The sequence below is a fragment of the Siphateles boraxobius genome, unplaced genomic scaffold (genome assembly GCF_051911475.1).
Source record: "Siphateles boraxobius isolate OS27281-9 unplaced genomic scaffold, OSU_SipBor_1 18, whole genome shotgun sequence".
NCBI classification, from domain to species: Eukaryota; Metazoa; Chordata; class Actinopteri; order Cypriniformes; family Leuciscidae; genus Siphateles; species Siphateles boraxobius.
The window spans coordinates 12,196,602-12,210,761 of NW_027508788.1; the positions used below are offsets into that span (position 1 = coordinate 12,196,602).

Genomic DNA, 14,160 nt, shown 5'->3' on the forward strand with positions numbered 1-14,160 from the left:
AGAGAAATGTGCGAGGTGGCCAGCGGGGTAAGTTGAGACACACGTGTATCTGTACTCGCGATAGAGTTATATTAGGACACACACTGTTTAGTTGTTCAGTGTTATGATAACAGGTTAAACGTCGTAATTAGCCAGCATAGGACGCAAATTGAAATAAAATGTGATATTTGTGATATTTAAACTGTGTATTATTAATGAATATATTAAATATATTGTTCCTGTTTTATATATTTTAACCAGTGCTCATTTAAATAAAATGATTGAATTTAAATGGATTAATAAATAAACATGTTGCCCAAATGTTATTTTCTTTATTTGTCTTTATTTATTATACTTGCAATGAAGGTTTAGTTACCTTTACATTATTAAAAATGGGTGTCTCTCAACTGTACCATGGTACTGTATCAACTATACCACATGGGTACAGTTGAGACAAAGTTGATACAAAAAGCACCTTATTTTTATGAGCTAATTGTGGAAAATATAAACTACTTATGGGTATTATTGATTGATAATATCTTAGTCTACAAGCTAATAAATGTCATGTGGAAATTCACTTCTTTTCAGTATCTATTTTTGTGTGAAAAATCAAAACGCAAAAAGTGTCTAAACTGTACTCAGTCCACCCTATAAGCTACACTGTGATTAACTAGTTTCTGTTTCCACATTAAAATACTGATTGTAGAAAAGCTGCTTCGACGCTTCACCAAAGAACCAAAGGGTTTTTTTTTAACAAATGGATTGACAATAAACCATGTTTCTGTGATTAAGTTGGAATGTGTAATAATGTAAAAGTAATGTGAGCTGTAGCGCTGCTGCCATCTCGTGGTTGAAAGTGACACCTACATCACTAAAGACCCGATTCTCGTTTAACAGATCTCTCACACATAGCCCAAATTGTTTTGTGTAAATTAATATTTTTCGAGCATTTTAGAATGTATATATTTCTAAAGATAATTTTAGATTAACACATCAATTATGTCGTGATAAACTTTCCTGTAGGTATATGTTAACCACACGATGACGCATCACACACAGACTCAGTGAGTCCAAAATCGAAAGATACTTCATGCTCGTGCACATACGATCGCGCATTTAAGTTTTAAGAAGAATACTTATTTTTTCTTTTTCAATTTTAAGTGCTTCATTGCAATGGTTGTTTTGCTAAGATTAATACCAAAGCATCAATGCACATTTAAAAAGTGATATGAAAGAGGGTCGTGTTAATAAAATCACTATCACATCAAATGAAAGCCCACTTCACATTCCAGCCCATTAGATGGCAGAAATGCACCGTCATTACATCAGAAATCAGAAGACAACAAAGAAGAAGAAGAAGAGTAACACTGAATATCAACTGTGAATATTCGGGAAAGTTCCCATCTTCATATTGTACAAGTGAAGAATATAACAAAAAAAGAGGAGAAACAACTGACGTCCACGTGACATGTTAGAGGAGTGGAGAATGAGAACATGAGTGATACAGAAACCTGCAGAATGAATAAAGATGATCCTGAGCAACAAACAGGTCGGTGTCTAACGTTATATTGAATCCTCACTGATGATTGTTGAAGAACATTCAGGCCACAAACCTTAATGCATTTCAGCTGATTTAAAATATCATAAGAGCTATGAAATAATGAGTATATACATAATAATGCCTGATATTTAACTTATTTGATAGATATAGATATTGGCTTGATTTATGTTTACAGAAATGCATATTAAATCAATTTTGTGTGAATTCAATGCAATAAAGTAATTTTTAAGATCTCACTGCATCAGTTTTCATCTTGATTTATGTGTGAAATGATATTTCAAAAAATCTAATTTTCCTTTTGTGTGACTCTTTAATATGTTTCATCATGTCATTTCAGACCTGTTGGAAGTCATTGAACTGGAGGTTTTACCTAATCATTTCATAACCGGAGAAAAATCCTCAAGCCGCTCACAGACCGAACGTCGTTTTTCTCCGAGAACAAGAGTCAAACTGTCTTTCCTCTGCCCTCAGTGTGGAAAGAGTTTCAGGCGTAAAGGAGATTTCGTGAGACACGAGCGGATCCACAGCGGAGAGAAGCCCTTCTCCTGTCCTCAGTGTGGAAAGAGCTTCACATTAGCAGACGGACTCAGAAAACACCAGCGCTCTCACTCTGGAGTCCGAGCGTTTCCCTGTCATCAGTGCGGGAAAACATTCATTCTGCCCTCACACCTGAAGAGACACATGCTAATCCATGCGGATTCAAGGCCGCACTCGTGTTCTCTTTGTGGAAAGAGTTTTTCTCAGCTGGACTGTCTGAAAAAGCATCAGAAAACGCACAGCGGCGCGAGACCTCACATGTGCTTCGAGTGCGGGAACGCCTTCCACTCGTCCGACACGTTGAAGAGACACCAGAGGATTCACACCGGAGAGAAACCGCACACGTGCTCACACTGCGGGAAGAGTTTCACTCAGTCAGGACACCTGAAACAACACCTGAGGGTTCATACGGGAGAGAAACCGTACTTCTGCTCGCTCTGTGGGACGAGTTTCAGCACTTCCAGGAATCTGCCCGCTCATATGAAGAAACATCGTCCGGATGATGATGAAAACTGATGCAGCGGGATCTCAACAAATCACTCAAGATTACTCTCTATGCGTGCATTACGGCATGGAGGAAATTATGTCATGTCTCATGATGGCGCAGTGGATAAGACACATGCCTTTGGTGCGAGAGACCCGGGTTCGAATCCACTGTGAGACACCAATGTGTCCCTGAGCAAGACACTTAACCCCTAATTGCTCCAGAGGCGTGCGACCTCTGACATACATAGCAATTTTAAGTCGCTTTGGATAAAAGCGTCCGCTAAATGAATAAATGTAAATGTAAGTCTCTGATGACCCCAGAATGTGTATGTGAAGTTTTAGCTCAAAATAATCACAGATAATTTTTTAACATATTAAAATTGACACTTTTTGGGGGTGAGCAAAAATTTGGTTTTTGTGTGTGTCCCTTTAAATGCAAATGAGCTGCTGCTCCCCGCCCCCTTTCTAGAAGAGGGCGGAGTTTAAAGAGGTCTATTTTCATTTAATTCCTTACTATATCGGAGAGAAATGCAGAAGCACGTTGATCCGCAGTCGTGTGTCTTTCATGCAGAGACTCCTCATATTAATGCATAATGAGATGCATTTAATAGTTAATGGCCAAACAGATCTTTATAAAAGCCCACATTGTTATTGCAGATGAAATATAATACGGATAACATTAAATAAATATTTTTTTATCAGGTTAAACTTAAAGTTAAAATCAAATCTTTATCCGAACATCTCACCGTTGGTCGCGCATATCCGCCATGTTTTGTAGTTTTTTAACACTTTTTACTCATTTTGTAGTTCCTCCTCCAAAGCGCAGTGGGTTGTGGGCATTATTAGCCTTTATAGTGAGCACGGATCCACACTTCGAAAATCCAATGGAAATAGTAGACAGTCTGGGGACTTCTGGCATACTCTTTTGGCATACTATGCCTTGAGACTTATTCTAATCTCACGTACTGTTTAGGATGGATAGTATGGACATTGAGACGCAGGGTCACACATTGAAAATGTCAAAAAAAAAACTGTCAGCAATGTCAACCGGAGTCGATTGTGTATTGTGTAATTTGCCCAAAAAATAAAAGAATTTTCTTTACACTTTATTTTCACTTCTAAAATACAGAGGAAAAAGCACAAAGTTACCCACTTCATGTTCATTCCCATTACATTACATCAGTTCCACTTTTTAAAAGTCACCATGAAGTTATTTTTAAGGAATATTGCAGTATTTATTAGAAATGATTTATCCGTGAACATCATTATTTATTTTTAATATTATATTTTAATGAAAATAACTTCCCCCTCCCTCTTGCAGCTCATCTCTTCTCTGATGATGAGGGCGGGGCAACCTGTCCATTCCCCATATTCAACATCAAGCCCCGCCCTGCGTTTGTTCTTGTTCTAGAAGTGTTTCACTGGGATATACGTCACAATAGGTTAGAAAAGTCATGCCGACTTTAAAAATAATGGTTGTTATGACATGATATGTAATGGAGTGACGACGTCTAAAATATTTTATGATCATAAAGTTTTCTTGCAGCTTTATCAATATATATTTTTGGTTTTATTATTGCAAGACTAATTTATTTGCATAAATTACAAAAATATAAAACTGTGAATATTATTATTCTTTTTTTTGTGTGATTTGCAAGTTAGGATTAATATTAGTTTCTGATTTCCAGCCCTATTTAACTGTGTACAAATGGCACTTTTTTCTGAAAACAAGCCTGTTAACTGAACCCATTTGAAAAATAAACTATTGAAAAACTGAAATGATCTTCTGTTTATATTTCCAGTGTGTTTCCAGTCGTTGGACGCCTAGTTTAACTCGTATCGAACACCATAGACATATAAACAACATATAGACCTAAATAAAATGTATTGTATATGTCTATGCCGAATCGTGCCGAATACACCTACTAAAATAGTCACGTGTTTTTCAGCTGACTGAAGCATCGAACGTCATGGATCACATGTTTTTGACTTCGAATCTTAGGCTTCGAATGTAAACAATCTTTCGAATCTTTTCAAACAAGTACATTTACACTTCAATAAAAAAAAATTTAATAAAAAAAATCGCCTTCTCTTTTCCGTTTGCCGAGTTTCTACGGCGAGCAAGCGGACTCATCTCCGACAGTCTGAACGCGGAGGAGCACAGTAGGGGTTTAGGGTGTGTTTAGGACATTCACACATCCTTCCTACACGAGGAAAAGCAGGAGTTACTTCAGCTGAGTTCTAAACGACAGGCTGCAGTAAAGATGGAGCTTATTAAAGAGGAGAATGAAAACATGAGCGATTCAGAACCCTACAGAATTAAACAAGAAGAATCTGAGGAGCAAACAGGTTGGTGTTTATTTATTTGACTGCGAAGGAATATTAAGGTCAGAATCCTTCAGCAGATTTAGTGGCTGTAGTAGGTAGCCTACAACAATTCGTGAAGCTGTCAAATATATACATATTTGTATCATTCTTCTTATTAGTAGTAGTATAATATAACATTATTATCTAACATTGTTATAGCATTATATTATTTATTATTTGAAATCCAAATAATAATAATAATAATAATTTCCAGTATTTTGTAAATATAAATTATATTTATATAGGCCTAAATATAATATAAGCTATATACAGCTTATATTAATAAGAATAATTGTACATAGCATTATTATTATATAGTTTGACACCAGGTGATTTTGAAAATAAATGCAATTTATATGTATAAATAATACTTATAATTTAACATGAAAATTAAACATTTCAATGCCTTCCTGCCATTTCATGTTATTGCTGTATCATTTGTTTTTATTAGGGCTGTGAAAGAATTAATCGTGATTAATCGCATCCAAAATAAAAGTTTGTGTTTACATAATATATGTGTGTGCACTGTGTATAATTATTTTGTATTTATATAAATACACACACATGCATGTATACTTTTAAGAAAAATGTGTTATTTATCTATAAAATATTTATATTTATATATAATATGGTAAATGGACTGCATTTATATAGCGCTTCCACAGACCCAATGGCCACCAAAGCGCTTTACATATTTGCCTCACATTCACCCATTCATACACACATTCAGGGGCGCGGCTAGAAATGTTGGGACCTATGAAAGAATATGAGGTTGGGCCCCCTTCCCCACCCATTCCATTAATAAAATCGATCTCTGGGGGCCCCAAAAGTGTGTGGGCCCTTAGAATCGTCCTAACTTTTCCCCCCTTAGCGGCACCCCTGCACACATTCATACACTGACGGCGGTGTCAGCCATACAAGGCGCCATCCAGCTCGTCGGGAGCAGCTGGGGTTAGGTGTCTTGCTCATGGACACTTGGTCAAGTGGAACCGGGAATCAAACCACCAACCTTTCAGTTTGTAGACAACCTACATGAACCACTGAGCCACTGCCATTTGATTTGCGTTTGATTTATATATATAAAATTATTATACACAGTACACACATATATATTATGTAAACACAAACTTTTATTTTGGATGCGTTTAATCACGATTAATCTTTTCACAGCCCTAGTTTTTATTATATAATTTATAATCTGACAGGTAATATAACAATAATTATAAATAATTGATATTACCTGTCAGATTAAGAATTGAAAGAATAGAATCAATAAGAATTGTATACAATATTTTATTAGACCCTTTCTAGTGTTTTTGTGAATATATAGCCTACACTATGTAATTATTATAAATAAAAAACAACATAAAAATAAATATTTTAATGGCCTTCCTGCCATTCAATTTCATCTTGAATTGTTTAATCTATTTAATTGTTTACATTTCACAATTTTTCCTTTTAAATTGATTTTTGACAGTTTTGTATCTTCGTTTTAGACGTGTTGGAACGGAATGAGCTGGAGGAGAAACACCATCAGCTTCACTTCACAACTGGAGACAAATCAGGAGGCAAAAATTATTTCATCTGCCCGCAGTGTGGAAAGAGCTTCCCGCATAAAGGAGACCTCAATAAACACACGAGAATCCACACCGGAGAGAGGCCGTTCACATGCAGTCAGTGTGAAAAGAGTTTCACACAAAAAGCAAACCTTGACAGACACCTGCGAGTTCACTCTGGAGTGAGATCCTTCAGCTGCCATCAGTGCGATAAGAACTATATTTTGGCCACGCTACTGAAAAGACACCTGAAAATGCATGCAAACCAGAAGCCTCACTTGTGCTCTTTTTGTGGGAAGAGTTTTTTCACAACTGGAGTATTTCAACGAGCACCAGAAAATGCATATCGGTGGAAGACCTCACAAGTGCTGCGAGTGCGGGAACTCTTTTAACACCGCCGACTCCTTGAGACGACACCAGAGGATTCACACCGGAGAGAAGCCGTACACGTGCTCACACTGCGGGAAGAGTTTCATTCAGTCAGGACACCTGAGAGCGCATGAGAGATTACACACGGGAGAGAAGATGTGCTCTTCATGTGAGAGGAGCTTCACACACTCGTGAACTACTGACTCATTTGCTAGCTCTACGCAATTTGATAGCTCTACGCAATCACACTACGTTAACTGACTAGATGCCCACAGAGAAGGAAATGAATAGTTGAAATAAAGTTGTTATTTTTGTTTGTTTTTGCGCACAAAAAGTATTCTCGTCACTTGATAAACTTAAGATTGAGCCACTGTAGTCACTTGGACTATTTTAACAATGTCTTTAATAACTTTTCAGGGCTGGCAAGTGTCAATCCCTTTAGAAGCCTATGGAGGAGTGATCCAGCTCACAGATTTCATCACAATTATCTTAATTCGTGTTCAGGGGCCGTATTCACAAAGAATTTTATCTCACCACTAGGAGTGCTCCTAAATCGCACTAAAATATTTTAGCTAGGAGTTTTCTCTTAAAAGTTATTCACAACGCCTTTCAGACCTACTCTTAGTAAAGAAAAATGACAACTCCTAAACTAAGAGTGAGTCTTCGTTGCTATGGATGACGTCATTACTCATGCACGAGCTTGACTGAAGTGACCACCTTGATTGGCTGATGATTGTAACGCGGGAATGATTCCAAACACCTCCCCTATGATGATGAGTGACAGGTGACAGGTCTGAGAATGCGTGCGCTACACAAGTAGTGCGAAGGACGGAAGATGATGAATAACTGAATAAATAGCCTAAATGAATAAAGAGTAAGGAAAAATAAATAGCCTAGTAGCCTAATGAAACATATGGATTGATGCAATATCTTTGCAACATTATTGAATTAATCTGTCACTATGCCTCTGCCTACGTTTGCAAAGAGAAGAACATTTTAATTTGATTCACAATGAAATGTTACAATTAGTTTACATGCAGTGAGTAGTTTTGGTTGTTGTTGGTGGCGTTGTTGCATCCCTAGTTATGCCTACAATGCAAATTTGTTCCCTCGTGATTGGAAGCTCCTGTAGCCGCCGCATACGCATTTCAAAACATCGCAACGTGAAATGCCACAAAAAGCGGTTTGTGAATAGGTCTTAGTGAGTTAGGAGTCCTCTCGACTTCTTTTAAGCTGTCCCAGACTTAGGTGCTACTTTTAGGGCTAAAATGCTTCGTGAATTACTCTTAGTCAAAAAAATTAGGAGTCCTAAAGTTACGAGTGACACGCCCATTATTTTTAGGAGTTGCTCCTAAATTCGCCAGTTAGGAGCTACTTTTAGCCTTAAAATGTGTTGTGAATACGGCCCCTGAAGATGAACGAAGGTGATTTCTTTTTGAAAATGGTCAAAAACGCTGGCGGGGAAAGAGTTAGGTTTGTATTATTGTGTAGACTTCTATATTTACAATACATACAAATTCAAGGTTTTTGGTTTAAAGCAAAAGTACATTTAAATGAATGCATTTGGCAGATGCTTTTATCAAAAGTGACTTAAACATGCAAGGTGCATGTTTTAGCATTTCCTTCAAAGTGTTCCTTTTTGGTGTTGACTGCTCACTGGTGGTTTTTCACTGTTTTAATTACCTTTTTACGTGCATGCGTTTCATTTCAATGATCTTGTGTGGTGTAACAAATACATTTTTAAAACCTGGAAACATTCAGTGTAGTCTCTGATATAACATGGCTTTTTCAGACGGATCCAGAGGCGGGGCACTGGCCAGAACTGAAATCTGATTGGCTCCTGAAGTGGCCTTGCCCTGTCATTCATGATCTCGGTGCGCTCACTTACGCGCTCATTCAAACAAGGGAAGGGACGTGCACTTATTTTATGGATGGCAGTTTGACTCACGGCACTAAAGCGTTTCAAGTAAGTGTCTAAATGAATGATAAAGTTTGCGCTCTTTGAACCTACTTTAAAAATCATTCTGCTAAAATAAAAGCGTGCGTTCATCTTTAAAACATAACGTTAAGCGAGTGGAAGATGAGTTTGTTAGCCTAATATGGCAACATTAGCATTGTGGCTATCATCGAAAGGTAGAAAACTCGCATTTTGTTTAAATTACAGTAAAACAAAGGCACCCACGGTACGTAGAGGTGTGTTTAAATGTTTGGTTAAGAATAAATGGTATTGTTATGTATAATTAACTAAAATGAGTTAGAAAGAGGATAAACTGGGCAATGTCTTACACTGCAATAAGGATGCAATTTAATGTTTTTTGTTGTTGTTTTTTTATTCCAGATGGTTAGTATTACCGTTTCACATTTTAATTGTGATTAAAACATAATTCGAATATTGCAGTAATGTATATACTCGAAGCCAGAGGGCGCCCTCGTGCAGAAAGTACAAATTAGACTTTTATTATTAATCTTTCAAAAAGTTACAAAAGCGAAGCTGTATATGAAGACAAAATTTGATATGTTTTTGATATGTTATTTGATATAGTGCTGGGAAATCGATTAATCGCATCTAAAGAAAGTTATTGTTTACAAAATGTATGCGTGTATGTATATATATATATAGGCTACTGTATATTTATATGTATGTGTTTGTATATACACAATAATATGTATTTGTGGTATATATGGTGTGGTATATATATATATATATATATATATATATATATATATATATATATACACACACACACACATTATGTAAACAACTTTAGATGCGATTAATCAATTGGACAGCACTAGTTTTCATACATTTTACATCTTCCTTGTTTTCCAGATTATAAATTGTGTTAATCAAATAATATTCCTTATGGAGTGACATGTAATAAGTGAAAAGGCCATGATATGATATGATCTCTTCTCTAACAAATGAGCATATATTTGACCAAAAACTGCTTGAATGAGGAACTCCAAAATAAATGTAAAAAAAAAAAAAAGAAATGTCTGTATGTAGATCACAAAATGTACATCAATATATACATAGAAGTATATAGAAGTATATCAATATCACAACTGAATCGGTTTACAAGGAAATAATTGCTGGGGACGGCGTAGTATTTAAAAATAACTTTGAAAGAAATTTAAAGAGATTAAATAAAGTACAAGTTAGACTCATAAAATCAGTAGTTTTCATGACGTTCAACAAAGGCATCAGCTATCACTGGATATAAATGAATATAAAGCAGATATAAACATTTTAACTTTTTAATAAAACATGAAGACGACAAACACACAAACACATGATATATGATTTAACAGTGTTCCTCAAGCCATCTCAGGTATTTTCATATGAATAAATTATATCAATAATGCAATGCTAATGTAATTGGCCATTATCACAGTATAGAATATACTGCAAAATAATATATATTTGCCTCAATCTGTAATAAGCCTCATCAGATCATAAAATAATAATTTTTCTTTATTTTTTTATTTTTTTTAGCAAAACAGTATTAATTTGATAAATTGACGTGTGTTGATGACAAAGCTGTGATAGGTGTAATAATTATGCAAGAATAAAAATTGTCACAGCACAGAATAGAAATCACAAATTGTCTAATGTAGTGTCTTTATTTCAGACCGGATGAAAGAGAAACGCCATCAGAAACTTCACCATCTCGTGCTCTTTCTCCTGATCTCAGTGCGGAAACACGGAAATCAACCTGTGCTTTTTTGGTCTGGCCGTTAAGAGGTGATGCACTCTTGTATCATTTATGTAACATAAGAAAAAAAGAACAAAACTTTAATGATTTATTTTATTACTGAACACATTTTCTTCAGGCAACTGTAATCAAAGGGTTTAAATTGTGTATAAATTGAGAAAACTCGTGACAATTCCCATGCATAGTGTACTTTTTTTTAACCCTTCTTTGACTTCTGATTTGTGAAATCTTACACAGTACAGTTTTGGTCTGTTAACACTTCTTTGGAACCTTTACACCACTTTTCTAATTTGTGAAAGGTTTTATAATGTAAAGTTTGGCTAGAATTACTAAAAGCACTGATGGGAGTGGAAAGTCTGGCAGGTCATCTACTGACAGTGCGCAATTCAATGAATTCACACACAGCCAGCTTATTTCCATAATGACCAACGCTAGCAGTGCGTTGACTTGGCAAACGATATGTTCAGTGGAGAAAATTCTCTCTCTTTTAGCATATGCTTTCTGTTCACTCTGGTGCCTCCATCGGATGGGTTAAAAGACAAAAAATTACTATCTCATTAAATTCAATATTTGGTGCAGTTAAAGGTGCTGTCTGTAAGAATGACAGCACCAAATTCAGTCCAAATTCAAAATATCAGAGATCGTTGTTACCCGCCCCCCTCAGACTCTACTCACGCGGGTTGTCAGTTTGAGGACATGCAACAGGAATGAGCGCAATTGACAACGAATGCCGAGGAGACTTAATGACTTAAAGCTCCAGTAGGTAGCTTTTGTAAACAAATAGGTGTTAAAACTGTCATTATGTCCTGAAAGTAGAATATGAGACAGATAATCTGTGAAAAAAAATCAAGCTCCTCTGGCTCCTCGAGTCATTTCGTTCATTCAACGAACGAAATGACTCGAAAAAAGATTCGTTCATTTTGAACGAGTCTTTTTCTGAGTCATTTCGTTCATTCAACGAACGAAATGACTCGAAAAAAGATTCATTCATTTGGATGAACGAGTTCGAACAGGATCACGAACGTGCATCACAGAACAGAGCTAGGCGAGCATTTGTGCTTATAAAACTTAAAGTTTTTTATTTATTTTTGAAATGACCGATCGTTTCGCTAGATAAGACCCTTATTCATCGTCTGGTATCGTTTAAAGCCCTTTGAAGCTGCGCTGAAACTGTCATTTGGTCCTTGAAACGTTTGTGTCCTATTGAAGTCCATTATATGGAGAAAAAGCCTGGAATGTTTTCATCAAAAACCTTAATTTCTTTTCGACTGAAGAAAGAAAGACATGGACATCTTGGATGAAATGGGGGTGAGTAAATTATAAGCAAAAGTTTTTTTTAAAAGTGAACTAATCCTTTAACGTTATCTTAGTAGCTATTTATAACTTATAGAAAGAGTGCAATCTTATACAGTTACATGTATTGCAAAATACATAATGATTTGAGGACCAAGTTTGTAGACAAAGTATGGGCAGGCCATAGTCAATGTAAAGCATATTGTTGATGTTTCGTCCCTATTAGTGAATGTTCCATAACTGTTTATAATCCGGCGTCATCGGTGGTCCTGCTTACTAGCCTGCGCGTTCACGGCAGGCTCCGCTGTGGGGGAGGAGCTGTGGAGGGAGGGCTGTAGTGCAGCAGAGAGCAAGGGGGTGGGACCTGTAAGTTGTGCTTCTTCAAATTTTCAGGCTAAGTCAACATTTTCTCAAAACTCCCTACTGCTGCTTTAATGTAAGTTAATGAGTTGGTTTATCCGCGTTTTAATATGCTCTCGTTCATAGAGATTTTTAAATGGATATCGAGGCTTTTTAGGTTGTGTTGAATCTGCAATCTCTGACCGAGAGAGTTTGCTCGTTTCCATGGCTGCAATACGCTGTGTTTCCTGCCAACCCGCATCCTGGGGTGTCGAAATACTATTGGCTGAACTGGCCGTGGGCGGAGTTACACAGATCAAAACAAAAACCGACTGACAACACTGAACGTGTAAAATAATTGGCTGTAGAAGTGTTTTTCAGAGAAACAAGCATGTAAACATGTCTCCTAAACATATTATGGTATTTTTATGCTTTAGTAGAGTAAAAAAGTTACATACAGCACCTTTAAGAACTCGGGGAAGGATTAACTGACCAAAACTGAACTGTGAAATAGCGGTGGGCGATATGTGGCAAAAATATCATATCACGATTTGTTTCGGGAAAACCATGATTCATTTACATGTTGGTTTTACTATTTTGCAAGTGACTGAGCATTACAGCCAAACTAATTTCCCTATTTTAAAAACAAAAGTAACAAAATATGAAATAAAAAAAGAATGGCAGACAATTAGGCCAAAGTGGCGCAAATAAAAATGTTGTGTAGCCTTTAATTTTTAAATGAAATAAACAGTGGTTTATTTTTCAGCTAGAGTAGGTGTATTTAACAGTAGCATTCAAGAAATAAATTAAATGAACAAATATAAAAAATAAAACACTACATAGACATCACTGTATAAATTATACATTGATTGTTATTAAAGCTACTTTTAAAGTTCTCAGTCAAGAGCAGTGAGGGATTTTTCTCTGTGTGGGGTCTCTTGTTTTATTAACATTAAAGAATTAGTTCCCCCCAAAAAGAAAATTGTCATAATTTACTCTCTCAAGTTGTTTTAAACCCAAATAAGTTTATTTCTTCTGTTGAAAATAAAAGTTATTTTGAAGAATGTAGGTATCCAAACAGTTGCTGGTCCCCAGTGACTTCTATAGTATATTTTTTCCTATGGAAATCAAAGCACACTCTTCAAAATATATTCTATTTTTTTGTTGTTCAGCACAAAAAAGAAACAAATACAGGTTTGGAACAACATTTTTGGGTGAATTATCCCTTTAAGGACAGGCAGCATGTTTACTATTAGGCTACTGGCACTTTAAAGTCCCTGTAAAGGCAATTTGAAAAAAAAATTTGGGGCGGGGCTAAAACGGGGCTCGATGACGCACTGGAGCCCATGAGCTCCTGGACACGCCCCTACTCGATGACGCCACTGAGGCTGGCCGCTCCACTAACAATATAAATAGAGCACATTCCCATCAGTTTGCCGCTCAATCTCGAGTTACTGTCAGTAGTATTATTTGCTACTACAGCGTACAGTTCGCTAGTTAGCTATGTCTTCGTCACGGAAATGCGTACTATCTGGATGCGATCATGTACAAAACAAATCGGTGTCCTTATTTAAATTTCCTAAAAACGATCACATCAAGAAGAGGTGGATTAATTTTGTGAAGAGCCACCTTGATGGACAACTGAGGATCACCACCAAAACCGACTCTGTAGTGATCATTTTACGCGGGATAGTTTTATAAACTTTCGTCGAAGACAACTGGGATTCACTGATAATCCGCTGTTACTGGTGAATGGGGGCGAACCGACTATCTCCCGCCTCGGCCTTCATCCTCCCGTCGCGCCGACAACTGGTGACATCATCGGCAGTGCGTGTCCACCAATGAGTGTAAGTTGCCTTGTGTGCTTATGTTATAATTAACCTAATAAGCTGCTAGGAGCATCCATTCCGGCTGTAGCGGGTGACAGTTGAGTGTGGCAACGGCAGCTGTCCCGTGA

At 36.6% G+C, this 14,160-nt stretch overlaps 4 protein-coding genes across 5 annotated transcripts in view; all 4 read left to right on the top strand.

Moving 5' to 3' along the window:
* Positions 1–14,160, top strand: part of LOC143741188 (uncharacterized) — a 297,332-nt gene that overhangs the window by 190,295 nt on the left and 92,877 nt on the right. The gene's annotated exons all lie outside the window — the stretch shown is intronic.
* The window catches only part of LOC143741177 (uncharacterized), a 249,195-nt gene that overhangs the window by 142,158 nt on the left and 92,877 nt on the right, over positions 1–14,160 (top strand). The gene's annotated exons all lie outside the window — the stretch shown is intronic.
* Positions 1,314–4,342, top strand: LOC143741195 (uncharacterized). Its single transcript, XM_077233639.1, has 2 exons — positions 1,314–1,528; positions 1,878–4,342. Exons 1-2 carry the CDS (start codon positions 1,474–1,476, stop codon positions 2,591–2,593), a joined length of 771 nt encoding a protein of 256 aa, XP_077089754.1. The 5' UTR covers positions 1,314–1,473; the 3' UTR covers positions 2,594–4,342.
* Positions 6,812–14,160, top strand: part of LOC143741162 (uncharacterized) — a 54,808-nt gene continuing 47,459 nt past the window's right edge. For both annotated transcript variants that reach the window (XM_077233573.1, XM_077233574.1), the window contains exons 1-2: positions 6,812–8,821; positions 10,474–10,600. In XM_077233573.1, the coding sequence (XP_077089688.1) occupies positions 8,783–8,821; positions 10,474–10,600 (166 nt within the window). In that variant the 5' untranslated portion in view covers positions 6,812–8,782. The remainder of the gene's footprint in view (positions 8,822–10,473; positions 10,601–14,160) is intronic.